Raw genomic sequence first — 27,046 nt, forward strand, 5'->3', positions numbered from 1 at the left:
TTTCTGGCAAAATCAACAAGTATTTCTTTCACTTGCAAACAGACATAACAAAATGCGTTCAATTGAATATTTACAAGACCAAGAGAAGTTCGATGTTAGGGTTTACAAACCTTTTAAGCATTTTTTTTTTTGCTTTTTATATTGTATATATTTATATATATTTAGATTGGATTAGAAATTTGTCATGTACATGGTAAATTGTTGCTACGATACTTTTGGAAACTATTGCGCTATACTCATAAATAAACAATTCAAAGGTACCACAATGCCTTAATAATAAATTCATTGACATAGCTTAACTTTATTTTTTTTAAATGTTTTAACACTCAAAAATTTGATCTGGCTTATATGTTAACCATCAAGGCTAAATACATATTTTTGTAAGCAGTGAAAAATTACACAGAAAATATATGGCACAGTATTCACCCAAGAAATCTTTAATCAAAGGCATACACCAATGCGATTTACAGTGAAAAAAATAATAAAAACAAAATGACCCTTCTGCATCAGTGTATACAATCTGGCGCCAAACAGCTGACTATTATGGAAAAAAAATATTTTGCTCCAAAGTCAAAGAACAAGGAACCTTTTGGCACCACAATTTCAACTGTTAATTATTAAGCTTGATAAACATAATCTCTAATAAACTATTTACTTAAATAATTGCATGGTGCAAAAATGAGCTGCGGTTGCTTGGGGCAACCGTAAAGCATTTTGACCCCCGTTATAGAAAACTTCTTTTTGCTACAATGCTTTCAGCATGTAGCTGTCTAAATTTCGTAAAGTGGAGAATAAACAATATTTTCAAGCTGTTTTTTCTGCTTTTGTTGCCATTTAACGTCAACTGTACATTGTTATTATTCAAAGAGCCTTCAAAAAATTCTTGAAGGAGATACAATGTGTTTTCTGACACTGGACATCCATTACATAGCTTCAAACTCATCGATTCTCTGTTTTGTGTTGCCCTGTCGGATTTGCCGCAGCGTCTTGTACTTGTCGCGGCCCATTTGCTTGTTCGCTGTGTGCAACAAATCATTGTGAGTTTTCTTGGTTTCATCTCGTGCTTGAGACAATTCACTTGTCAAAGCCTGTAATGAAGAAAGACACAAATTTGTAGTACACCTGAGTGCTAGAAAAAAAAACTTTGATGGCCAACATTTTTTTGTAGTGCTATTCCTTTGTAGTGTTATCATGCAGCCCAATGCATGGTAACACACTACTGTACATTGTGGTGCGCTGTGTAACAAACATGGCTGCATATCTATTTTTGTGTCCACTCTTGTGCATTTGCAGCCCATTTACAATGAATACACTAATAACAAAACACACACATGTGACAAAACGCACATTAAAACTTGTGCATTAACACACATGTACATCAAAGAACGTATGTATGTACAGTGCCTTGAAGAAGTTTTCATACTAGGGATCGACTGATTATCGGCTGCTAATATTGTCTTTTTCAGAAGTATCGGTCAAAAAACGACCCATATTGCATCAAGGGGTTTGCTTTATTGTAATAGCAGCCGCTTGGCTGTTATTACAAGCAGCGGGAGGGAACGTTTAGGGTCATTGTACTGCTGGATGGTGAACCTCCGCCCCAGTCTCAAGTCTTTTGCAGACTCTAATGCCGCGTACACACGATCGGTCAATCCGATGAGAACGGTCTGATGGATCGTGTGTGCGCCCCATCGGTTATTTATCCATTGGTTAAAAAATGTGAAACTTGTTTTAAAATTAACCGATGGATACCTAACCGATAGAAAAAAAAACGATCGTTTGTAGGCAGGTCCATCGGTTAAAAATCCACGCATGCTCAGAATCAAGTCGACGCATGCTTGGAAGCATTGAACTTCATTTTTTTCAGCATGTCGTTGTGTTTTACGTGACCGCGTCCCGACACGATCGTTTTTTTAACCAATGGTGTGTAGGCGCGACGGACCATCAGTCAGCTTCATCGCTTAACTGATGTTAAAATCCAACAGACCGTTCTCATCTGATTGACCGATCGTGTGTACAGGGCATTACAGGTTTTCTTCTAAGATTGCCCTGTATTTGGTTCCATCCATCTTCCCATCAACTCTGACCAGCTTCCCTGACCCTGTCCCTGCTGGATGGTGTGTTCAGGGTGATGTGCAGTGTTAGTTTTCTGACACACATAGCGTTTTGCTTTTAGGCCAAAAAGTTAAATTTTGGTCTCATCTGACCAGAGCACCTTCTTCCACATGTTTTCTGTGTTCCCCACATGGCTTCTCGCTAACTGCAAGCAGGACCTCTTATAGCTATCCTTCAACAATGGCTTTCTTCTTGCCACTCTTCCATAAAGGTCAGATTTGTGGAGTGAATGACTAATAGTTGTCCTATGGACAGATTCTCCCACCTGAGCTGTGGATCTCTGCAGCTCCTCCAGAGTTACCATGGGCCTCTTGGCTGCTTCTCTAATTAATGCTCTTCTTGCACGGCCGGTCAGTTTAAGTGAATGGCCATGTCTTGGTAGGTTTGCAGTTGTGCCATACTCATTCTATTTTCGGATGATGGATTGAACAATGCTTCGTGAGATGTTCAAAGCTTGGGATATTTTCTTTATAACCTAACTCTTCTTTAAACTTCTCCACAACATTATCCCTGACCTGTCTGGTGTGTTCCTTGGCCTTCATGATGCTGTTTGTTCACAAAGTTTTTCTAAGAAACCTCTGAGGGCTTCACAGAACAGCTGTATTTATACTGACATTAAATTACACACAGGTGGACTCTATTTACTAATTATGTGACTTCTGAAGGCAACTGGTTCCACTGGATTTCAGTTAGGGGTATCATAATAAAGGGGGCTGAATACAAATGCACGCCACTCTTTTCACATATTTGTAAAAAAAAAATGAAAACCATTTATCATTTTCCTTCACAATTATGAGCCACTTTGGGTTGGTCTATCAAATAAAATCCCAATAAAATACATTTACGTTGTTGGTCGCAACATGACAAAATGTGAAAAATTTCAAGGAGTATGAATACTTTTTCAAGGCACTGTATTAAGTACTCTGTAAATCTGAATTCTGAGGGGAAGCCACAAAATAAGTGTGCAAAGCAACAAAATAGGCAATCACATATAAAAGACTATACATCTCCTTAAAACAACTAACCCCCCGGACTACAACTACAGTAATATATTTCAGTTGTAAGCAATACATAAAAATATGTGCATATTGTAATCTCACCATTAGCTGCATCTGTACACGTTCGTTTTTCTCTGCTTCTGTAATGCGTGACTCCTCCTTGCGATCATCATAAAAGTTGTCATTTGTGAATTCTGCACTAAACTCCACTCCATCCTCTGGCAGGTGCTCATTCACGTATTCTCTGATGGGCACATTGATGGGCACATATGCAGGTGGAGGTGGAGGAGGGGGCAGTGGAGGGGTGCTCATGACTATATGTAGCTCTTCCTTAGTTCTCAGGAGGTCACTCTGAGCTTCCCTTGCCTGTTAACCAAGAAAATAAAAACATTATATACAGTGTACTTCAACCAAAGCACGCTTAATAAAAAAACATTGGAGACTTATGTGAAGATATAAATATAGAAATAAAGAAATAGAATGTAACTGGAATAGCAATGTATATATGTCACTATATTACCAAAGCTAGGGGTTGCCAGTCTTTTCACAGATAAAAACACATGGCAAGACATGTGCATCAAAGATATATAGGAAAATTTGTATGAAATGTACTGTATATACTACCTATAACAACCACAGTTCTTTGGTGAAATAAGATTGAAAACGGATTGCAACCAATCAGAAACAATCTTTTACTAAAGTGTTATAGTTTTTTGCACATTCACATTCTAATTTCTACATTAATTAAATAAGCCCATCTTCAGACACTTAACAATGAGGCAGGATTAAGTGATCTTAGCAACATTTCCAATTTTTGCAGCAGCTTTCTAAAAATCAACAGCAATAGTTTCAAAGTGTATCCTATAATGCTAAACATATGTATGTTTTCTATAGCTATGTGGATTTGTGGAAAAACAAAACAACAAAAAAAAACATTTGGTAAATTTATTAAAATGACTAACAAGTGTTATCTTGCCAATGTTTATAAGGTAAACAAACATTGTGCTTTAATTTTTTAGAAACATATGTAAGTCTAACAAATGTTTGAAATGTGGTATAACTACCAAATGATCTGGTAAAATAGTACAAACTATAGCAAAGTAAACATATAAAAAAGCACAAGGTTACTACCTTCATTGCCCATTTCCCCCTCCCTCCTTTTTTCTCTCCTCCCCTTTATCTACTTTTTCTTTCTTTCACTTATTTCCATATTTTGACCCATTTTTGGATCCACCATTTAGGCCCCTTTCACACTGAGGCGACTCTAAACTGCCAGTATAACACTGAGCGCTTTTGAAGAGCTTTCTATTCATTTCATCAATGGAGAGGGGCGTTCTTTCACCGCCCTGCCAGTGCACTGCCTTAGTGTGAAAGCATTCTTTGATGTTAATGGAAATAGGTTTTCGTGAGCTTTTCAGGTGCTTTTCTTTAGAGTGAAAGTGCCTGAAAAGCGCCTCAGTGTGAAAGGGGCTTTTAGGGATATCACCCTGGGCATAGACATGGTATTGCTACTGGACACCCACATATAAACTCTAACTCTACCTCCCCTATATTATATATGGGAACCCTCTTGTTTTCTGTGTGCCTGGTTTATATTACCATACCCAGTGTGTATTTAGTTTGTTTCTGAAACAAGGATTGCTGTTTTTCCTCTTTCTTTTTTATGCTCTGACTAAAATGTTCTGGTTGTTACTGGCTTTAAAGTATTACTTATATGAATATGCATATGTTTGCCTTCTATGGATATGTTTGTACCTTTTGGCTCATCATGGACATTGTTCTTTTGTACCTCAATATTTTGAAAACTTAATAAAATGAGATTAAAGGGGAGTTCCAGCCAATTTGTATGTTTATAAAAGTCAGCAGCTACAAAAAGTGTAGCTGCTGGCTTTTAATAAACAGACACTTACCTGCTCCAGCGCTCCAGCGACGCGCCGGCCGGGGCTCCGCTCCTCTCCCCCCCCCTCTCCGGCCGGCGTCTTCATTTTCAGTGTGGGCACCCGGCCGTGACAGCTTTCGGCTTCACGGCCGGGCACCCACTGCGCATGCGCGAGCGGCGCGGCCCGGCGCTGCGCCGTGTAATTGGCCAGGAGATCGCCTAGGACCTGTGACGTGTCCTAGGCGATCGCCTACAGCAGCCCCTTCCTGTAGGCGATTAAGTTAAGTCGCCTACAGGAAGGAGGAAGTGGGACAGAAAGTCCCACTCTTCCTGAAGCCCCCACTCCCCCCCCCAAAAAAATTACATGCCAAATGTGGCATGTAAGGGGGAGAGGAGTGGGTTAAGAGGAAGTTCCAAATTTGGGTGGAACTCCTCTTTAAACATAAATAAGCACAAGGTATTATTACTATACAGATATTTCTTATAAGAAGAAGCAGATAAATGTATTAGCAACTATTTGTTAGAAATGTTCAGTAAAATATAAAAGAAAGTATGAGTACATACCCTTAACTGCCATTCGCCCACCTCGTCTTCTTTGGCTCTCTTTGCTTCCTCCAGAAGGGTAATTCTATTTGTATACTCTGCAAGCTCTAAGGCCTGTGGGAGAAGAAAAATTGTGTGAGAAAACAGAATTCTGTGTTTTAGGTCGGATGCAGATTTTTTTCATAATATGAACACATACATTCATAGACACTTTCCACAAACTGTATGTTCATACATTTATAGACATGTAGACTAAACAAGCACAATCTGAACATCATGATCTTTTTTTGTGTGTCCTCATATTGTCCCGGTTGAAATATCCTGTACTATTATTTTGTAGGGCCCCATAACAATGACAACACAGGGCCCCACTACAGAACAGGTGTGCACTACATGGCAGCAAATCCTCATAGTGCCCTCTAGGTGGCAGCAAATTCTCAAAATGCAAGGCTAGGTGTAGTAACCCTTCTAAAGAGAATATGAGGACACTGAGCACTCCGTAAGAAGCTGTGTTTTTGCAGGTAGATTAAGCGATACAAAGAAAATAAGTAATAAAAAAGCATACAGAAATTGGGAACTCACCAACTGCTCCTGGCTCTTCATCTGATCAACAGCTTGTCTCTCCAGCTCTTCTTTGGCACGGAGAGCAGCAATGCGTTCTGCCTCCAATCTTTCTGCTTCAAACTGAGCTCTTTTCCTTTCTTCCTCCAGCTCATGGGCTTTTCTTATCTGTTCAGATAATTCTGTTTAACAGAAACAATACAAACTCTATTGGTAAGGGTGTATTTCAATCAGTGCAGATGTGAGAAAGAACTTGCATTTTCTGATAGACTGGGCCATCTTATAACACATCACTCTGAAAAGCCCATTGTACAAGTTCTGCAACAGATAATCCAATGCCTCAAGGTAGTTTGGAACTTTGATTCTGCTAAGCTACAGGCCTGATGGGTATGGTCTTGTTCCCTTCAGCTCCTCCAAACTTGTGAAGTTATTAAACAAGAATGTGTGGACATGTGAAAGGTAGTTATGTGGGAACAAGCAAGAAAGGGTCATCTTTCTCACAGCAAGCTTGTTTGGCTAAGCAATGAGACTGTCTTCTGGAACTTTCCAGGAGTTTTGATGTCTAGAGGGTTACATAAGTGGGTTTGGCTGGTATTAATGATGGGTTTGTACTGGGTTATTCAGCTTCTTTGCATCAATGGTTAAAATGGTATAAATTCTAACACACACACCCGTATGACAAAAGCTGTGTCTTTTTGAATCCGATAAAATTATGGATTTGAAAAAGTTAGCGAGATGCATGTGTTTATTTACTTTAAAAAAAATTGTGACCCAATTGGATGCATAACTGAATCCTGTGTCCCTTTATGGATGAGAAAAACGCTTTGGCTGGACATACACTTTAACAAGTGTTTAAGATGTTGAAAATTGTTAAAAATGATGTTACTCCTGATAGAAAGGAAAATTTGTCTCAAAAATGCAAATTTAGAGGAATTCCTTGAAAAATGTAACATTTACAAAGCTGAGCAGAAGCACAGACAAGCAAATATTGCTCTAGATGTACAAATTTTAGAGGCTGAATTTTTTAGTAAAAAAACGTTATAATTATGCAAAATGCGGTATTTATATATTTGTTGAAAACAATGGGCCAGATTCACGTAGAGCGGCGTATCTTTTGGCCGGCGTAGCGCATCCCATTTGCACTACGCCGACGTAACATAGTGAGGCAAGGCCAGTATTCACAAAGCACTTGCTCCATAAGTTACGTCGGCGTATCGAAAATGGGCCGGCGTAAGCCCGCCTAATTCAAAGTAGGCAGGTAGTGGGCGTGCTACATTTAAATTAACTGTGACCCCATGTAAATGAATGGCCGTTGGTACGGCGCATGCACGCGCATGCTCAGAATCACGTCACAAATACTCCCTACGATACGTCGGCTCAATGCTTTCGACGTGATTCTAACCTACGCCCAGCCCCATTCACGTACGACTTACGTAAACAACGTAAAATCTGACGGCAGTTCCGACGTCCATACCTTGCATGGGCTGCGCCACCTATAGAGGTGTTTTATCTTTACGCCGGCGTATGTCTTACGTAAACTGCTTAGCTTACTGCGACGGGCGTACGCACGTTCGTGAATCGTCATATCTTGCTCATTTACATATTCGGCACGTAAATCAACGTTAGCGGCCAGCGTAAATATGCACCCAAGATACGACGGCGTAGGAGACTTACGTCGGTCGTATCTTGGCAACATTCAGGCGTATCTCATTTTAAGAATGAGCGCATAGATACGATGGCGCACATTCGGACTTACGACGGCGTATCTACTGATACGTCGGCGTAAGTCTTTATGAATCCGGCCTAATGTTTTTGTTGCTGTCTCTATAAGAAAAAAAAGGACTGAGAAAAGAAAACAACAACTTTTATAGCATAAAGAGTGATAAATCCTGATTGGTAATGCTGCATTACCTATCTCTGCTCTCTTAGTCTTCTCTTCATATTCATGCAACCTGAACATGAGTTCCTCCTTTTCTCTTATCATCTGGTCCTTCTCTTTCTCCACCGCTTCCCTCTTTTTCTTCTCATTTTCAAGTTGTTGCCTGTGTAAAACACAATAGAGAGGGAACATCACTATTATTATTATGCAGGATTCATATAGCGGCAACAGTTTTTGCAGCGCATTACAATATAAAAGAAGACAGTACAATAACAACACAGAAAAATTACAATAGTGTTAAAAGGGCCCTGCTTACAAGAGCTTACAATCTAATAGGGTGGGGCAAGTCATACAAAAAGATTATAACTGGGGGAGATGAGCTGATTGAAGTGATAACATTTCAGTTCGTTGGAGGCGTGATAGGCTTCCCTGAAGAGGGATCGCCTACAGATATGGTGGTCCATGCATGTGACAATGTGGGAGCGCATGTGCCCGCTGTGGGCCCCGCAGACTAGATGTCCGCCGGCGACCCACGATAGTGGTACACAGAGGCAGAACGGGGATCTGCATATTGTAAATAAATATTATAATGTTCAGTGTACACAAGGCCTTAGGGTCTGTGTCGATGGACTTTCAGCTTGTGCCAATGAAATCCGTTTAAACATTTTGGAAGATTTCCCTGCAAACAAGGTAAGAGGAGTGAATTTTCTCCTTATTTCCTGAAAAAATTACCCGTATTTAACACAATCCTCTTCCTTCTGTTCCTATTTTTTTTTCCTTTTTGTATGCCATTGTTTTTAACCACTTGCTTACCGCTCTATAGCAGTTTTACAGCTACAGGGCGACAGCTGTGAGCCAGATCACATATAAATACGTGATCCGGCTCTTCCGGGTAGCAGGCGCGAATGTGCCCTGCCGCCGGCTCGCACAGAAGGTGAGTATACAAAGTGGGAGCCAATCAGTGGGTACCGCAGACTTGATGTCCGCGCGCACCCGCCAATCACCCTGCAGAGACACAGAATGGCGGTCGGCCTATTTAAACAAGGCAGATCGCCGTTCTGACAGGAGGGAAGGCATGGATACTGTCTCTCTGCAAAGCAGGGATCCATGTCTTCTCCTATTAAAAGCACCTCCCACACTGTTACACAGTAACCCTTTGATCGTCCCTGAGGTTACCCCATTCCCAGTGAAAGTCATTAGTACAGTGACAGTGCATATTTTTTAGCATTATATTTTATGACTGCATATTTTTTAGTGACACTGCATTAGTGTCGCTGGTCCCCAAAAAGTGTCAAAAGTGTCCGAATGTCCGCCGCAATATGGCAGTCCTGCTATAAGTCGCTGATTGCCGCCATTACGAGTAAAAAAATAAATAAAAATGAATAAAAGTATACCATAAGAGCCAGAGGCTGCATTCCGTAATTAGCCTCCTGACACTGGGGGGTGGGGGACGGGACTCCTGCTGCCATGGTGTCCATCAGGAAAGGAAAATTACAGTAAATATTTGATTTTCAGTTTTCCTGACAGACTCCATGGCAGCATACGTTTGGGTAATAACTAGCCATATACCTCATGGGCGGGCAATGCTGAACCAAAGGCTTTGATGTACCGTCAACAGACAGAACCTTCAAGCCATAATAAACAGAGCATAAAAAAGCAGGCTCTACGCAATAATGAGCCATAAATGTTTTGATTGAGGACCGCAAGGCCGCCCTACGGATTACATTGGGAACCAAATGTTGCAAAACTGCTGAAGATGTAGACATACTCCTGGTCGAGTGAGAGGTCACCACCTCCAAAGGAGCCAAGCCCTTGGTTAACCTTGACAACCCATGCCACAATCATTCTAGATGAGGCACATTTCCCTTTTTCTTTTTTTGCTTATTAGGGTTTATTTCTGAACCATAACACCAAAATTTCACTGAACAGGAGAGTGTTCAAATCAGATACTGTAGTATCCACCATCTTGTTTCCGAGAGTAGCCTTGATTAGTAACAGCTGCGTGATGACTTGTGATGGCTCCATCAATGCTGTGCACACTTATCTTCTGTGGACTCACTGAATGTCTAAACCCTGTTTTTTCCTCCTGAGAAGTAGATAATTCTTTGACCCTGTTCTTCAATATCCTTCCATGGTCGTCTGTGAATGTCTCCACCTGGAATAGTGTTTCATTGCGGTTCTTAAAGAGGCCTTCATCATGGTTGTACACGGACTTTAAATTGAAGTCTAAACTATCAGCTGGAGACTCAGGATCATTGTAATAAGCAGACCGCCTTGCACTTGATAGGGTCGGAGTTGCATTAAGACGGTTCCAGGAATCTTCACGACTTGTTAAATTGAATGTTTTTTTTTGGTAACGCTGTGTTTCCTTTCCATGGAAGGAATTATCATTTTCATATCTGGGATATGGAAATGGGTCTCTTGTAGGTGGCATGATGTGAGGAAAGTCCTTGGTTTTTCTTTTCAGCAAAGAATGAACAGGCGTTCTAAAAGTCAGAGGGAAGCTGTGGCTTGCAGATATAACAATATCTGAGAGCTTCCTAGAACCAAGGAAAAGGCAATCTTATACATAGTTCACATTTGTTTTACACACTCCAAATCACTCAAAGTAGCGCAAAAGTCAGATCACTATTTGTAAAAAAAAAGGTACTGCTGAGAGTCAAACTCAGGATTCCCCATTTACTAGATAGAAATGCTATAACCAACTAAGCTACAACATGACCTCTCCCACGTCTAAAGGACTCATGTTAGTTCTCTAAAGGTTAGCAGACCAATTCCTTGGTTCCCATGAAAGACTGATGTATCCTTGAGATCTGAGTCGAGCATAGGTAACAGCATCACTTGCTCTGGAAAGAGCATTAAGAAAGGTTCTCCATGGCCGATGCTTCAGACTATGAGGCTTTATATGCTGACGTGATAGCCACGTGAAAGGTGAACTTCACAGGAGGTCTTTAGAGAAGACAGCCCTAGAATACTTCTACTTCAATTCCCGAGAGAGAGTCGAGAACAAGAGGAAGGTTCCATTTGGGAAGCCTCTTCTTACTCCGAAGTCTGAGCCTAGTTGCTTCCTTACAGAATTGTCAGACAGGAAAAAAAGCCTAGATCTGGACACGCCTGTGACGGCGGATAACGCTGACAATTGTACTCTGAGGGAGATGACCAATAGGGTCAGAACTAAATCTGACTGGAGGAAGCCCAGAATAATAGGAACTTCAGGATCATTACATGATCCATCAGCAGCAGACATGTATTGCACAAACTTTTACCTGATTCTCCTTTGTTTGTGTTCTGTCTCCAAGTATTCATGAGAGGGATGATGACTCCGAAGGAGCAGTCAAGGTCCTCCAATCAAGACCAGACCATTAGACCCCACTGTGCTGGGCATGGATGTAGAATAGCACACCGTGACAGAAGGTCTGGCCTGAGGGGAATGGGCTTTGGCTTCTGGTAGTTGAGCTGTGCTAGCACAGGGAACCATGGCCTATTTGGCCAATAAGGCTTTCCTGCCTCTACCTCCACAACTTCTGTTCTGAGTCTTCATAGAAATCCCAGGGTGACTGGAACTTGAGGGACCGCATAGGTCCTGCTGCATTGTCCCAATAGATCAGGGACAATGTCCCCATCATAAACTTCTCCTTTTTGATGAAAATTGTTTTAGGTGCGTGAGGTCTATAACTGGGCCTCTGCAAACCGTTCTTCTTCATGGCCATAAAGAGGGGCAAGTACATGCCCTGAAATCTTCCACCTTCTGGGACTGGCACAGCAGCACTTTGCAATATCAGAGACTTTACATAATACAAGAGCATATGCCTCTTTACCTCGGAGTGAGGTCAATCTGTGGCAACAAACCTGAGATGAGGAGGACATCCATAGGACCATGCGTATCCTTAAATGACCGATTTGACAGTCCAACAGTCTGAGGCGCAAACTCAGTTTCTCAGATACCCAAATTCAGGTTTACTTAGCAGACATTTGAGGGGATACCTGGCTTCTTCACCAGCTCTTCCTAAAATGGTCTGTAAAAGTGCCCGAATTCCGCACGCCCTGAACTTTGTCTTCAGTCTATGTCGTCTTCTGGCCTATCAGGCACCGGTCCTGAGGCTAAACCCTGACTTGCCAACTGTGGCCCGGGTTATGGTACTATTCAGCTTGTTGCCAAAAGATGAAGCTCCCTCAAAGGGATCTTCCACCACACCTGCTAGAGGTGGGATCAGCAAGCCAAGGCCAGGGCCATAGCACTTACTTAGCCATAGCTAGCGAGAGCATCACTACTATGTGGATGTAGTCAAATGAAGCCTCATCATAGAAACTACCACCAGCTCCAGCTCCTGAACTTACTGAGTTTCTGGCCGCTTCATCTGCAAATGTTTTGAATGCTGCTTCTACATTCTTCAACATTTCCCAGGCCGACTTTCAGGCCAATCACTGCATCTTCCAAGGAAGAGCGACATGCTTGCTTGCCTCATCAAGGCTTCAACAACTAGAGAGGCAGCCTTTCGATGCTTCACATCCTTGTCCCTAAACGGATAGAGCTCAGAAGGGAGGTATATCTCACGATCCTGCTCCACTCATCCAAAATTATATTGCTTAGTTCCATTAGGAATGGGAAATTAGAACACTCTCTCTAAAGGTGTTTAAGGAACTTCCTCTTCTTTCCATGTAAATGTCCCCTTCATTGCGTTGTCAAAGGCACCACAAGAGCAAAGGGATTCTACCTTTGCCTCACTGACTGAGATCTTTATAAATGGATGGTTTGGTTAGGACGGTTCCAGTTTTTCCTGGCTGTCCTAGTGGGAAAACACGCAGGCCCGGATTCAGAAAGAAATTAAGCCGACGTATCTTCTGATACGCCGCGTAAGTCCACGGATGCGCCGTCGTATCTATGCGCCTAATTCTCAATACAAGATACGCCTGAATTTTGGCTTGATCCGACCGACGTAAGTCTCCTACGCTGTCGTATCTTGGGCGCATATTTACGCTGGCTGCAAGGGGCGCTTCCATTGATTTACGCGTCGAATATGCAAATGACGAGATACGCCAATTCACAAACGTACTTGAGCACGTCGCTGTAATCTAAATTCACGTAAGGCGTATGTCCGGCGTAAAGTTATTCCACCTAAAGCAGGGGTAAGTCATGTTAGGGTATGGACGTCGGAAACAGCCGTCGTATTTTACGTCGTTTACGTAAGACGTACGTGAATGGGGCTGGGCGTAGGTTACGTTCACGTCGTAGGCATTGAGCCGTCGTATCTTAGGGAGTATATGCAACGTGATTGTGAGCATGCGCGCGCATGCGCCGTTCGTTCAGCCATTCATTTGCATGGGGTCACGGTTCATTTACATGTATCACGCCCTCCTTCAACTTACTTTGAATTAGGCGGGCTTACGCCGGCCAATTTACGTTACGCCGGCGCAAGTTTGGGAGCGAGTGCTTTGTGAATACTGCTCTTGCCTCTCAGAGTTACGTCGGCGTAGCGCATATGAGATGCTCTACGCAGGCACAAAGATGCGCTGATCTACGTGAATCTGGGCCTTAGTGTTTAAGTTGTTCTTGCACCACATGCCTCACCAGAGACTCCATTCGCTGGAAATCACCATCCTTTTCTCCAACCGCACAGTATGGCTCACACAGAGACCTGCACTCTATGACCTGCATCCCCAGCAGGCTCCTTCCTTGGAGTTGCTGACATGGTGGTGGACGTGGTGCCTAGAGAAGGAGTCAGAGCTTCTACTATGAAGGCTGGACCTTGAGGGTGACTTATGATGACTAAATCTGTACGAAGAATGTTGATGTTGTGATCTAATGAGGTCTTTCTCATCTCATGCCGCGTATTGTCAATCTGATCTAGAAGGACTCTCAAAAAAAAAAAAAAAAACACAAAATAGGGTGGAAAAGAAAATGGTTAAAACTAAAAACAAGGTAAGCTAGGAAATAAAGCGGTTAAACACCCTCTCATACCTGCTATGCAAGGACTGGCCACAAGGGGGGGCAGTGATACATCTGTAGTGTGAACTGCAAAGACAACCTTCATGCACAGGTGATAGAATCACACCAAGACAGCACACAAGGGGCCAGATTCAGGTAGATCCATGCAATATTTGCGTGGGCACAGGGCAACGAGTTTTGCTCTGCGCCCACGCAAATATTTTGAAATGCCCGCGATTCACGGAGCAGTAGCTCCGTAAATTGCGCGGGCGATATGCTAAATAGCCGGGCGTAAGGCTGCCTAATGTAAATGATCCCGCCGGGGGCGGGAATCATTTAAATTAGGCGCGCTCCCGCGCCGAGCGAACAGCGCATGCTCCGTCGGGAAACTTTCCCGACGTGCATTGCGGCAAATGACGTCGCAAGGACGTCATTTGCTTCTAAGTGAACGTGAATGGCGTCCAGCGCCATTCACGAATCACTTACGTAAACGACGTGAAATTTTAATTTCACGAGCGGGAAGGGCGGCTATACTTTAGCATAGGTTGCCCCTGCTATAGCAGGAGCAACCTTGCGCTAAAGTCGCCGTACGGAAACTCCGTACCTTGCGTGCGCAGGGCCCGCGCAACTTTTGTGAATCGGTGGTAGTATGCAATTTGCATACTATACGCCGATCACAATGGCCGCGCCCCCTAGCGGCCAACGCAAGAATGCAGCCTGAGATATGAAGGCATAAGGAGGCTTATGTCTGTCATATCCTAGGCTGCAGTCGGTGTAACGAGGTTCCTGAATCAGGAGCACTCGTTACACCGGAGCAAGTAAGCCCTTGCTTACTTACCATAGGTTGCGCGGGCGCAAGTGCTTCTTGAATCTGGCCCAAGGGTGTTAGAGCAGAGCATATACCTGTGATGATTGCACACAGCATTTGGGAAACTGCTGCAAGCTGCCCACAGAGAATTCCCAATATCAACAGTACTGACCGCTGATTGAATTTCTCCACTATAATGATGCCACCGCCGCCCACAGCATGCATGCACTGAGTCCCTGGGTAGGAGTAACTCAGGGACACCAGAGAGAGTGTCGGCTTGGAACCCGTGCTCCACCCGCCATAGGTTGGAAGAAAACAGACAAACAGATAAACACACACTGCTGCCATGGAATATGTAATATAAAGGTATTACATCGCCACACACGACACCCCCCCCACGACTACACCTGGATACAGAAGATTCTGCTGCTGCATGGGCCCAGGGCTTTTGGGCTTTTATGGCCACCTGCTCATAGCTAGGCAATTAGGCCGCTTTGCCTGCCAATGGCCAGGCTTAAGCTCTTCATGGCACTGCATCCATCGCCCTTCTCCACCCCACTCATAGCTGTGACTGCTGGAGATTCCACATGGTGCCGCATTAATTACCCCTCTTCACCTTGCTCACAGCTGGGGATTTACATGAGACTGCACCTATCACTCTTCTCCCCCTGCCAATGGCTGGGGACTGCTAGAGATTTTACATGGCACCGCATCCGTGGCCGTACTTCACCTCGCTAATAGCTGGGGACCGCTGAAGATTTTAGATGGCACTGCATCTATCGCCCTTCACCCCGCTCATAGCTGGGGACTTTACATGGCAGCACATCCATAACCCTTCTACACCCTGCCAATGGCTGGGGATTGCTGTAGATGCCACACGTCTTCTGGGGCACAGCTAGCAGTCATTGATTGTGGACAGTTTAACTTCAACCTTCTGGTCATTAGGAGGGGAAAAAAGGAACGTGGTCTCTGGCTCTGAGCATGAATTTATGGGAGTGGGGGTCCTACAGGAGTGGAGAGGAGGCGGGGTCAACCCATATCTTTGCTGCCATGGAGTCTGTCCGGAATTTTATTTTTTATTTTGGAATGAGTAAGGGAGTGTTTTCGTTTTTTTTTTTGTTTGTTTATTTAGCAAAAAATAAAATACCACCAAAAGAAAGCTATTTGTGCGAAAGTGCCCGGTATTGAAGTGGTTAAACATCACCAAATTCCTTGCTAGGCATGGTTCAGAAATATAAAACCTAGCCCAGTGAATACTGACATTTGCCAAGGTAACCTTTTTAATATATTTTAATGCAGAGATTTGTTCCTTATCTTAGCATAAATATGGCAGATAAACACTATAGGAAATACAAGGTATTAAAACAAAAAAAAAGTAGCAAACCATATAATGACCAGTTCAGTGAGCATAAGGCTCTATTCAAACCCGAGTGAGTTTCTGCTTGTAGCTCTAAAGCACTCAACAAGCCAAATCCCATTCATTGCAATGGCCCCTATTCAAATCTGAGCATTCTGTCGCCCAAAACAAAACGCCTGTCGTACATGAGCTTCTTTTTGGCAGATTACAAGCGTTTTTGGCCCCATATACTTTAAAAGAAATACCTAACTTAAGCATTTTGTCACTTGTTTTCTGTCCAAACAGCACCCCTAATTCCCTCTCCTCCCCAGTGTCCTTTCTATTGGCTAAACAAAAATGCCTGAAGCTGTAAAACGCTTGTAATACACTTCTTAAATGGTTAAAAAATGACTGTAAAAAGCTGCAAAAACACTTAAAAAAATATGCCTGAAAAACGCCAGTAAATTGCTATGCTCATTTGTGACTGGAGCCTGTTTTATTCCCTGGGCTCTTTTTATTACCGTTCAAGCTGCTTCTGGTTCTTTTCTTCCTTAGCCTGTGCTTTCATCTGCTGTACCTCGATAGTATCTGGCTTTCTGCGACGCATGTACAGCTCATGGTTACCCATACACAACTGCAAGATCCGCTTGTTAATCCTCAGGCGTGGAGCATAGAAGACAAAGTCCTGTGTCAACAGAAATATTAGTTAATACAGTGATTTCACGACTCTCAAATAATATCTGAATAATCAACCATTAAATCTCAACTAAGGCCAGACTTTTTTTTTTTATTTTTTTTGGACAGCGTTGGGAAGTATTAAATCCACTAGTATTTATTGATACCCTTGTTCCTGTTGAGAAGTTTGCATATCCCTAAAAGCAGAAAAAACATGAGAGAGATTCTAACCATTCCCTACTCTACCTAAAAAATATAAAAGAGGAATTCTAAGTACCTAAAAAATGCTGTAAAGTTCTGTATCTTGGAATATAGCACAGGACACAGGAATCAATTCATGGACCATGAGTTTTATGTTGCTACCTTCAGGTACTGGACACTGGTGAACAGATCCAATACGTATAGCAGGAATATCCATTCCATAACAAATTTTACACTTGAATAATGGAATCTGAACCTCCTATCCTCAGTAGATACCTCAATGTGTTGAAGGAACTGCCAAAGAGAAGCTCACCATCAAAGGGCATGCGAAAAAGGCATTTGCATGCACCCGATACAAGCTTTGAACTACAGGATTCTGCATATGGACAGAAAGTAAAGACATACAGTTCCCAAAGTGGGCTCAAAGGTCCCAGATCCATAAACTGCAATGAGCCATGAAGGTCTTAAGCGATCAGATCTTGACAGAAGTATCAGTTAAAGGAAGTAAATAAACCTAGTAAAAAAATAAATAGTAGGAGAATATTCCTCCAAGACGAGAAGGCATCCATCACATAAAGACACTGGAAAAAGACTTCAGCCTCACGTAATGGACGGGGTTAAAAGGGGACCGTAGGGGGCAGTGAAAACATTTGCCAGTGTCCAATCACCTTAAGGTAGTGGCATATAACTCATGGTCTATAAGTTGATTCCTGTTTGCATGATAGAGATATAGGAGGTAGATGGAAGCTCTGGCCTCAGTGATATCCTTGATGATAATGTCAAAGATTGGTCTGAAGAGACATTGGGGGTTATTTACAAAAGGCAAATCCACGTTGCACTATAAGTGCACTTGAAAGTTCAGTGGCTGTAGATCTCAGGGGGATATGAAAGGAAAATAAAAAAACAGCATTTTTGATTGCACATGACTGAATGATAAAATCAGCAGAGCTTCCCCTAATTTCAGAGCTTCCCCTCAGATCTACAATGATCTACAGCGACTGCACTTACAAGTGCACTTGTAGTGCAGAGTGGATTTCTCTTTAGTAAATCAGGCCCATTGTCTGTGGAAGACTAAAGTCTTGTACATACAATCGGATTATCCAACGGGAATTGTGTGATGACAGGCTGTTGACGGATAATTCGACCCTTTTTATTGTTGTTGGATTTTCCGCAGACAAATGTGGAAAAGCATGCTTTAAAATTGCCCACCAACAATTGTGTGCTGTCGGATTATCCGATCGTGCATACACAAGTCCGTCAGACAAAACTCCAAAGTATAAACATGCATGCTTGGAAGCAATGCTCACCATAACACAACATTAGCAGAAGTTGCCCAAATGGTGGCGCTAAGGAGCTGAAAAACCACATAGTTTTGTGTTTGTTGGCTGACAATTATTTGCCGTTTGTATGCAAGACAAGTTCATGGCCAATGCCCTTTGGACAAAAGTCAGAGGCTTTGTCCGCAGAAAGTCTGATCGTGTGTACGAGGCTTAAGTGGGTCAGATGATCCCAGGATGCAGTGTCCGCATTCCAACATTTTAACCAGAGCTCTGCTTATTTCTAATGACAACAGACCCATAAAGACGACAAGCCAATACGTTTTAGGCAGGCCATTACAGCTGAAAGGTAAGGGTCCAGGCATCTGCTCTTTAATGTAAGAATTCCCTCTACTGGCTAGTGATTTCCTTGTAAGGGCTCTTTCACACGGAGCGGACCGTTTCTGGGTCCGCTCCGTGTGTCTCCGTCGGCTCAGCGGGGATCCCCGCTGAGCTGTCGGCGGATAGGGCGGTCCCCGCACACAGTGCAGAGACCGCCCTGTTTGAGCTCCGCTCTGCCCTATGGGGAACCGGATGCAGACGGACCGTCTGTCCGTCTGCATCAGTTCCGTTCCGCCGGACGGAAGAAAAATAGGGTTTTCTTCCATCCGAAAACCGGATCCCGACGGACGCGGACGTTAGCGGATGCTCCATCCGCTAACGGACGCGATCCCATAGGGATGTATTACAAGTCCGTTAACGGACTTGTAATAACGGACAGGCGGAGCGGACGTCTGAAAGGGGCCTTAGGGTTGGTCACTGGCAGATACACAGTGGATATAGAACACATGTTTAACAAAACCCTTTTCAAACAGGAACACATTTAGTAAGTGCTCAGAGGGGCATCTGGGAGCCATCAGGGTGTTTCCAATTTCCCATAGAGGAATACATCATGAATTGGAATGTAAAGACAGGGTTTAACTCAAAGAGTGGGTATAATGAGAAGGTCGTTGCATCTGTACCAGAGACAGTAGGTTGATCCTCAAGAATAGTATATACTGCATCAATAAAAGCTAAAACAGTATCTTCAAAATCTGTTGTAAGAGTTGTAAGAGTATAGTCTAATCAAAGACTATCTTGTCAGGGAGAGACTGAGGTGACCCAGAATTAGATTTAAAAATGGTTACTGTGACCGATAATCAGGTTGCCTCTAAGGCCGTAGGCAGAACAGCAATAAACTCAATAAGGGAGTATGGATAGGCCTTCTGCAGACAGAACCAGTGAGAAACTGGGCGAATTTTTGACAAAAAGTCTTGAGTGACTGTGTTAAAGGCCCTGTTGAATAGAACAAGGGACCTGGCCTTCTTCGGTGGAGCTAAGAAGGTTTTTGATGACAAGCTAGACCTTATAATCATAGGGTAAAAGGATTCCAGATTGCAAATGTCAGAACACCTAGAAAGAAAGTGTAAGCTGGGGCTCCCCTATTGCAGCAGGATCATCCTCTGGATACAGACAAGTTGCGACCATATGGAGGAAGGCAATCAAGCAAAGGGTAGGAGGAAGAGCTGCAGGTACCAATTTCGACCTCTGCTAACCAGTGAAGGTCTGATGGCTCAGGATGGCCAAAGTCGCAGTAGGCCTGCAGAAGTAAAAGACTGGGATTGGAGTACAGTGAGGTTCTTTGAAAAGCTGAATCAGCCATGGAAAGATACTTCCCCAATGCCGAATGGTGGGGAAAAGAATGCAGAGCACAAAGAAACTGATGGAAAGCAGAAAATATGAATGCACCCAATGATCCAAACAATGAGTTAATGCCTCATGCTAAGCCTACTAACAGAGTCAGACTTTAGAAATAGGGCAAGCACTGCGGTAATGTCAGCAGCTCTGGACCTAGAAAGTGAATGCAGCTAGATTGCCAAAATGGGGTCTGAAAAGCACTGTACATGGAAACCAGTGCCCAAAGGCCACTTCAAGGATAGCCCTGTAATGTCCAGCCCAAAGGGTCCGGTCACAGCACTACAAAAGTCAGGTTTAGTATAGGCCATGCTGGACAGCTGAATACATAGAGATCAGTTCTAGCAGTAAGGTAAAAGAGAATCCTAAATAAAGATAAAAATACGGTCATATGCTGGCAAAAAAAGTTAGATTTATTCCAGAAGAACTGAAGAAATATGTCCTTCTATCTGGGGCCTAAATATAGAAGCTGAGGCATGCTGATAGTAGGAAGGGCCATCTTGGACTGGCCTACAGTTTTGGTTCTTTGTCAGTGATCAATCCTCCAGTAGGTGGCAGTATAACTGAAAGTTAATGACTTCTCGTGTCTATGGATGGAATAAAATGAAAAGCTTTTGTCATTATAAGCAAGAGAATTGAACCATACGACATGTCCTCTATACAGGTTTTTCATGTTTCATTTTCTGAGTGCAGGCTTCAAACAGAAACACAGGAGCTGACCAGTTTCAAGAGAACTGCACCATACAACAAGTTCTCTATACAGGTTTTTCATATTTAATTTTCTAAGTGCAGGTTATGAAAGGAAATGCAAAAGCTGACTCTTGGCAATAGTCATATTTAATTGTTTACCATTTCACCAAACTACCATCGAGAATGTGATTATAACAGAAACATATGGTGCCAGCACATAAGTAGAATACACTGTTATTGTAATATATTGCAGAAATCCACCTAAAAAAATGCTTTCTTTGGGTGGTATTTGTGAAGGTTATTGGTAGGGTGATGGAGAAGGCAGTATATATGTCTAGTATATTTCACTTTTTTTTCTCGCCCACAATATACAAATAAGTTACAATCTTGTAAATGTGAATTACTACTTAAGAAGTAAAGACAACGCCACTTCCTGTTTACGCTAAGCCTTTTATTGGAATAGAAAAGAGAATAGCATTTTAGTGCTGCAGTCTTAGGGGACAGAATAAAGTATGATGTGTGCTGCAGAAAATGGGGTTCATGCCTACTGTGATAATGTTCCCATTCTGACTATGATATAACATATATTCTGCAAACCACCATACATGGTACTGTAAGTGACACACGGCAACCCCACTCAATGCACTGTGCTGGCCATATTTCAACTCCCCCATTTTTTACATTATGCGGTATGGTGCACATCCTATACCGCTTATTTGTACAAGAAATTACTCACACTGGTTTGACTTCTGAATTACACCTCAATGTTCAATATATGGGCAAACTCTTGCTAGTAATGAGTACCAATTGTATATTAACGAGCATCAGGCCATTTAAAGGGAGAATACTAGATGACCCAATGGGGGGTTATTTACGAAAGGCAAATCCACTTTGCACTACAAGTGCACTTTCAAGTGCATTCGCTGTAGATCTGAGATGGGTAATGTAGAGAAAAAAAGATAGCTGGTCACAATTCGCACCAGTGTGAACCCAGTCTCAGTATATGGACATCAATTCATAAGATAAGTGCAGGATAACTGCTATTAATGTGTTAATAACCCGAGTAAAAATGATCATACTGTATGTGCACTTACTGGAGCTTTCTTGTCGATTGGCTTGATAATAAATTTCTTATCATTAAAGGAGATATTTCTAATTTCACTCCAGGGAAACCCAATCTTTGGAGTCAGCCTAAAAGAAAAATAACACTTTTTATATATAACATAATAATGATAAAAATATTAGCATGTAGCAAAAAAGAATTAAAGTGATTCATTTTAGGAAAGTCTTTTGTTACCAGCCATCATTCCTGTTCACCCATTAACAATGATATCATCAAGCAGCATAAATGATTTATTGCCACTCTCATGAATTACCTGGACCCTTTATTCCAGGTCAGGCGTATCTTAGCATGCTGAGATATGAATGACCACAGATGACCAAGGCACTGTATAGAATATGACCGGAACAAACTAGCTGATCAGTGAAAGGGTGAGGGGATAGGTCAATTGGCATCTTTTAAAGTACCGATTACTGTTTTTAGGTGTAAAACTGTCCGTAAAACTAAAGTGCTCCCATCTACACAATAAAGTTTCACCCTGCCTTGTGTTCCCCAAACATTGTTATTCCCCAAGCCCAGATATTACTATATAAAAGTAGTGGTGACACCATCATTGTGCTGCACATAAATTGCGTAGAGAGCAGCACTGTGGGAGGGACCCAACATGCCAACCTAGTACAGGTCGCATTTATTCTCTTTATTACAGGATGCCTATGCACAGAGGCAACGTTTGTGTAAGGGTCAATACACAGGTATTTGTGTTTTTGCTTCTGCTGAGCAATTGTGAAGGATTTTAAATGAAATAACTTTTACCAATATTTTGGCAAAGTTATAACAATACTATATCTTTTTAGTCAAGTTTTTTAGGGCAGAACTATAAACCAAAAATAAAAAATTGCTAGGAGGTAAAGTTTTTTAGCAGGAGAAACAATTAAAACCAAGTTAACGTGAGGTGATTTGGAATCATTGGCAGAATCCAAATCGAAGCAAAACGCACAGCTCACATTTGGTGCCAATATTCTTAGTGGCACCAGAAAACGTTTGCGACTCACTATCTCTATGATATCACAATGAATTAAGTAGCTGTACAATAGCTAGTTATACCCCTAATCATAATTGCCATACAGGGGATACTGGGACAATGGGCAGAAATGCGCTTGGCAACATATGCAAAGAAAGTCACAATGGAAATGAAACTTTCCTAAAAACCATCATGGTGCCAAGTTATTATTTTAGAGACCTGCAATTAAGAGACCTAAAATACATAATGGAAAGCTGCACTGATTAACCTCCCACTGCTTTCTGAAAAGCAGCCCTCTATATTCGTAAGAGAGCTGCAAATTCCAGGAATTCAGGTGTCTGACCTATCCACTTACAATAAGTAGAAAATCACATGCTGCACTCACAAGGTAACTTTGTAGTGCTAGCTAGCTGGTATGTTCCAAACAGGAAAAGTTTTCTTCTGATCAGTCCTTTACTTTGTTGGATGTAGCAGCTTGAAAAACCTGTTTGTGTCTCCATAGTGACACTGTAGGGTTCCAGTATTTCAAATAATGAAAAAAAGTACTGGCAGTTTCTGTTACGTAACCTACAGACAGGCACTCCTTGTTTCTCCACAGGGTGGAATCTGCAAGGTTGGCAGCTTACAAAAGAGTGACTTCATGTACTCCTTTCTATTTCTCTAGACAGGGCAGGATGGGGGCTAACCACACCTTGTGCCTTACAGAGCTGCTGCTGCTACTCAGGCATTTCACCAGATGGACACCCCTCAGTATATCCTTCCAGTAAAGAGAGCACTAAAGTATAGCTATATGCTTCATTCCTTCTCTTTTATTATGCTCACTATTAAATATGCAATAGATAAACTGATTAGCTGTCTCCCAAACATTCTCACTTATGCCTTGGCATACACATATTGCAGTCATTAACCATTTCAGATCCGCGCTATGGCCGAAAGACGGCCGCAGCGTGGACCTGAACTGCCGGGTGGACGTCCCTGTGTTCTCTTCCGTGTTGCTCGCCGATGAGGGCGCGCATCGCGGAAAAGCTGTGGCCGCTGTGTCACGTGGGTGCCAATGTGCGTGCCTGGCAGCCCGCGATGTCCTCCAGGTACTCGCGATCGGCAGTCACAGAGCCACGGACAAGTGAATAGCTGCTGTCAGCAGAGATTTCCAAACAAAAGAGCAAAAAATAAAAAATAAAAGTTTTAAAAAGGCGCAGGGTCCCCAGAAAAATCTATACCAGACCCTTATCTGAGCATGCAGCCTGAAAGTCCAGGAAAGGGGGGGGGGGGGAAGCACCATGTCATTTTGATGAGGACAAGGGCCTCTTCCTCACAATCATGGCCTGGTGTATGTGGGGGTGCCCAGAGAAAAGCCCCCTCTGACAAGCCCCCCCAGCACCCCTCCTCTGTGTGAAAAAGTTCACTCATTCACCAAAAAAATGCCAATTGTAAATAAACACACAACACAGTTTTTGACAAGTCACTTATAAAAAAAAGTACAGAAAATGTCCACCGAAGTACATTCATCATCAATCATGATGTATGCCGCCCATACAAAAAAAAACCCTACTGCCTGCCGACGCAACTGATCTGTTTGCTTGGCTTTGCTTGCTATGCTTCTGGCACTCTGATGCTGGACCCTCTGGTCTCAGCTCCTGAGGCTGCAGAGTCGCATCTTGCCTATTCACAGAGCGCTTTATAATAATTGAACTCATTGACAAAATACAAAGGCTTCTGTGAATGAACAGCTGGGAGGAGCAGGCAGCGATGCTGTGTCCAAGAATATAGGGGGTTATTTACAAAAGGCAAATCCACTTTGCACTACTTCCACTTGGAAGTGCAGCCGCTGTAAATCTGAGGGGGACATGCAAAGAAATTAAAAAACATAATTTTAGCTTACACATGATTGGATGATAAAATCAGCAGATCTTCCCCTCATTTCAGATCTTCCCCTCAGATTTACAGCGACTGCCCTTACAAGTGCATTTGTAGTGCAAAGTGGATTTGCCTTTCGTAAATAACCCCCACAGTGTCTCTCCCATCTGAGCTCTGGTAGTGTAGTGATAGCTGTACTCCGGGAGCTTTGTAAAGCTGCCAGATTTAAATTGAAAAGATAAGTTCACGAGGTGGCATGCACCTCACTGGACTTAACTAACCGTATGTCATTACATTTTACAAAGAGGTTGTATTCCTGGAGTATGGCTTTAAAATAGCATTTTAATTAGGATTCTGGGCCGAAGGCATTTTTTTTTCAATCTTTTCTTAATGTGACACTAAAAAATGAAACAACACAAAAAGTATGAAAATTGTAAAATAATGGTTATGGGGTAAGAGGAAAAAGGAGTTAATTAGAGCTGGAAGGGTAAACTAATGCCGCGTACACACCATCACTTTATGTGATGAAAAAAAATGACACTTTCTGTGAAGTAAAAAATGACGTTTTTGAAACTTCAATTTTCAAAGACGAAGTTGCCTACACACAATCGTTTTCTCACAATGATCTTGCAAAGTGAGGTTACATTCCACCACGTTTTACCATTGAAGCTCGCTTCATAAGTAGCTTCTGGGCATGCGTGGATGAAAAAACGTCTTAGAAAACGACGTTTTTTGCTACACACGGTCAATTTCTGTGAAGTAAAAAGTGCACTTTTGAAAAACGACACATAAAATTGAAGCATGCTTCAAATTTTTTTGGTCGTTTTTTACAAGACATAAAACGACGTTTTCCCCCACACACAGTCAATTAAAGTGACGTTTTTAAAAACGTCATTTTTTTTCATCACATAAAGTGATGGTGTGTACGTGGCATAAGGCTTAATAAGGGGTTAAAAACACACATTTTAAAACAAACGCTTTTTATATACTTTTCAGATTGCTTTGACTAACATCATATGCAGATCAAAGCTCAAAGTGATGCGTTGGCCACTGAACACGACCCATTCGATAGAGCCAATTGCTAGACTTGCAAAGTGATATTCAGAGGACATTAAGAAAAAAAGCCAAAAAAAGAAAACACAGGCATTTAAGGTGACAGTATCATCTCCTGAATGCCTGTCTGCCGCTCCTGTATTGTTCTCTGAAAAGCAATCCGCTGGGTCAAACGAGTCAAACCATCCAGTAAATGCCTGATTACTTACTTGTCATCATGTTCATAAATATTCAAGCCCAGTGAGTCAACTCCCAGCCAGAGGTCTGTTCCCTTTTTATTCTTAATTTCAAAGTAGTTGATGCCATACATTTCTAAGTCTTGGGCTATCTTCAGGTATTCCAGCATTGAATCTTCTCTATAGTATAATGAAAATGAAAAATCAGTTAATGGTTATTGTACAAAATCTCCAAGATATAATCCCTACTAATTCTTCTGAAATTCTCACCTCATCTACTCTATCATTATGTCCACTTTTCCACTATCTAGAGACTCTCAGCTCTACCATGGGGGTTATTTACGAAAGGCAAATTCACTTTGCATTACAAGTGCAAACTACAAGTGCAAAGTGCACTTGAAATTGCACTGAAATTGCACTTGGAAGTGCAGTCGCTGTAAATCTGAGGGGGAGATCTGAAATGAGGGGAAGCTCTGCTGATTTTATCATCCAATCATGTGCAAGCTAAAATGCTGTTTTTTATTTTCCTTGCATATCTCCCTCAGATTTACAGCGACTGCACTTCCAAGTGTACTTTGCACTTGTAGTGCAAAGTGGATTTGCCTTTAGTAAATATTCCCTTTGTCATGAATGCTTCTATAGAACATATCTATTCCTTCCACCACTTCCTATATGCTACACCGCTCTGGCAGCCTCTTTACTCAAAGGAAAATCTATACAAGTCATTTATTATAAAGAAAAAAGTGCAGCGCTTAGATAATTACTGTAATTATTGGTATAAACACTCACTTTTTTACCCTATAAATAGAGGGTAAGGGGGCTGTGGGAAGTTTTTTTCCTGAAACTTCCCTCTTAAAGTTTGGGTGCGTGTTATATGCCTGTGCGTCTTATACGCTGATAAATACGGTATATATATATATATATATATATATATATATAACACCAAAATTCATCATATCATAAAGTGATGTAAATAAGTAACAACATTTTTTATATAGAAGTGTCAATCTTGACTAGTGATGGTCTTTAGTGATCTATAAATCTCTTTGGACCACTCCAACAAAGTGCTTTAAATGTGTCCCGCAGCTAATCGAATGCGCTCGCCAGAAAGTGTTGCTGCACAAGTCATAAGCAGCAAACTGGGCTCAAAGTTATCATCCAGATTTAATGATGTAACCATGGGGACAGGAGTGATGGCTTTCTGGAGAAGAAAACCGCCAGGTCAATAGCCTTTGGGAACAGTAGATGGATGGCAGGACTTTGTGGAATGGATGCTCA

General features: G+C 42.2%; 2 protein-coding genes across 2 annotated transcripts in view; both read right to left on the minus strand.

The window, feature by feature from the left end:
• Window positions 1-281: 281 nt before the first annotated feature.
• EZR (ezrin) overlaps window positions 282-27,046 on the minus strand; it is a 103,478-nt gene continuing 76,713 nt past the window's right edge. Inside the window, exons 7-14 of the mRNA XM_040350557.1 lie at window positions 25,802-25,948; window positions 21,696-21,792; window positions 16,567-16,730; window positions 8,008-8,138; window positions 6,118-6,278; window positions 5,557-5,649; window positions 3,216-3,479; window positions 282-1,088 (exon numbers count right to left, since the gene is read on the minus strand). Of these exons, the coding sequence (XP_040206491.1) occupies window positions 924-1,088; window positions 3,216-3,479; window positions 5,557-5,649; window positions 6,118-6,278; window positions 8,008-8,138; window positions 16,567-16,730; window positions 21,696-21,792; window positions 25,802-25,948 (1,222 nt within the window). The 3' untranslated portion in view covers window positions 282-923. The remainder of the gene's footprint in view (window positions 1,089-3,215; window positions 3,480-5,556; window positions 5,650-6,117; window positions 6,279-8,007; window positions 8,139-16,566; window positions 16,731-21,695; window positions 21,793-25,801; window positions 25,949-27,046) is intronic.
• LOC120937379 (uncharacterized protein C1orf194 homolog) lies at window positions 9,853-10,887 on the minus strand. Its single transcript, XM_040350558.1, has one exon. The coding sequence runs from the start codon at window positions 10,407-10,409 to the stop codon at window positions 9,918-9,920; it is 492 nt and encodes a 163-aa protein (XP_040206492.1). The 5' UTR covers window positions 10,410-10,887; the 3' UTR covers window positions 9,853-9,917.

This window comes from Rana temporaria, chromosome 4 (assembly GCF_905171775.1).
Source record: "Rana temporaria chromosome 4, aRanTem1.1, whole genome shotgun sequence".
In the NCBI taxonomy this organism is placed as follows: domain Eukaryota; kingdom Metazoa; phylum Chordata; class Amphibia; order Anura; family Ranidae; genus Rana; species Rana temporaria.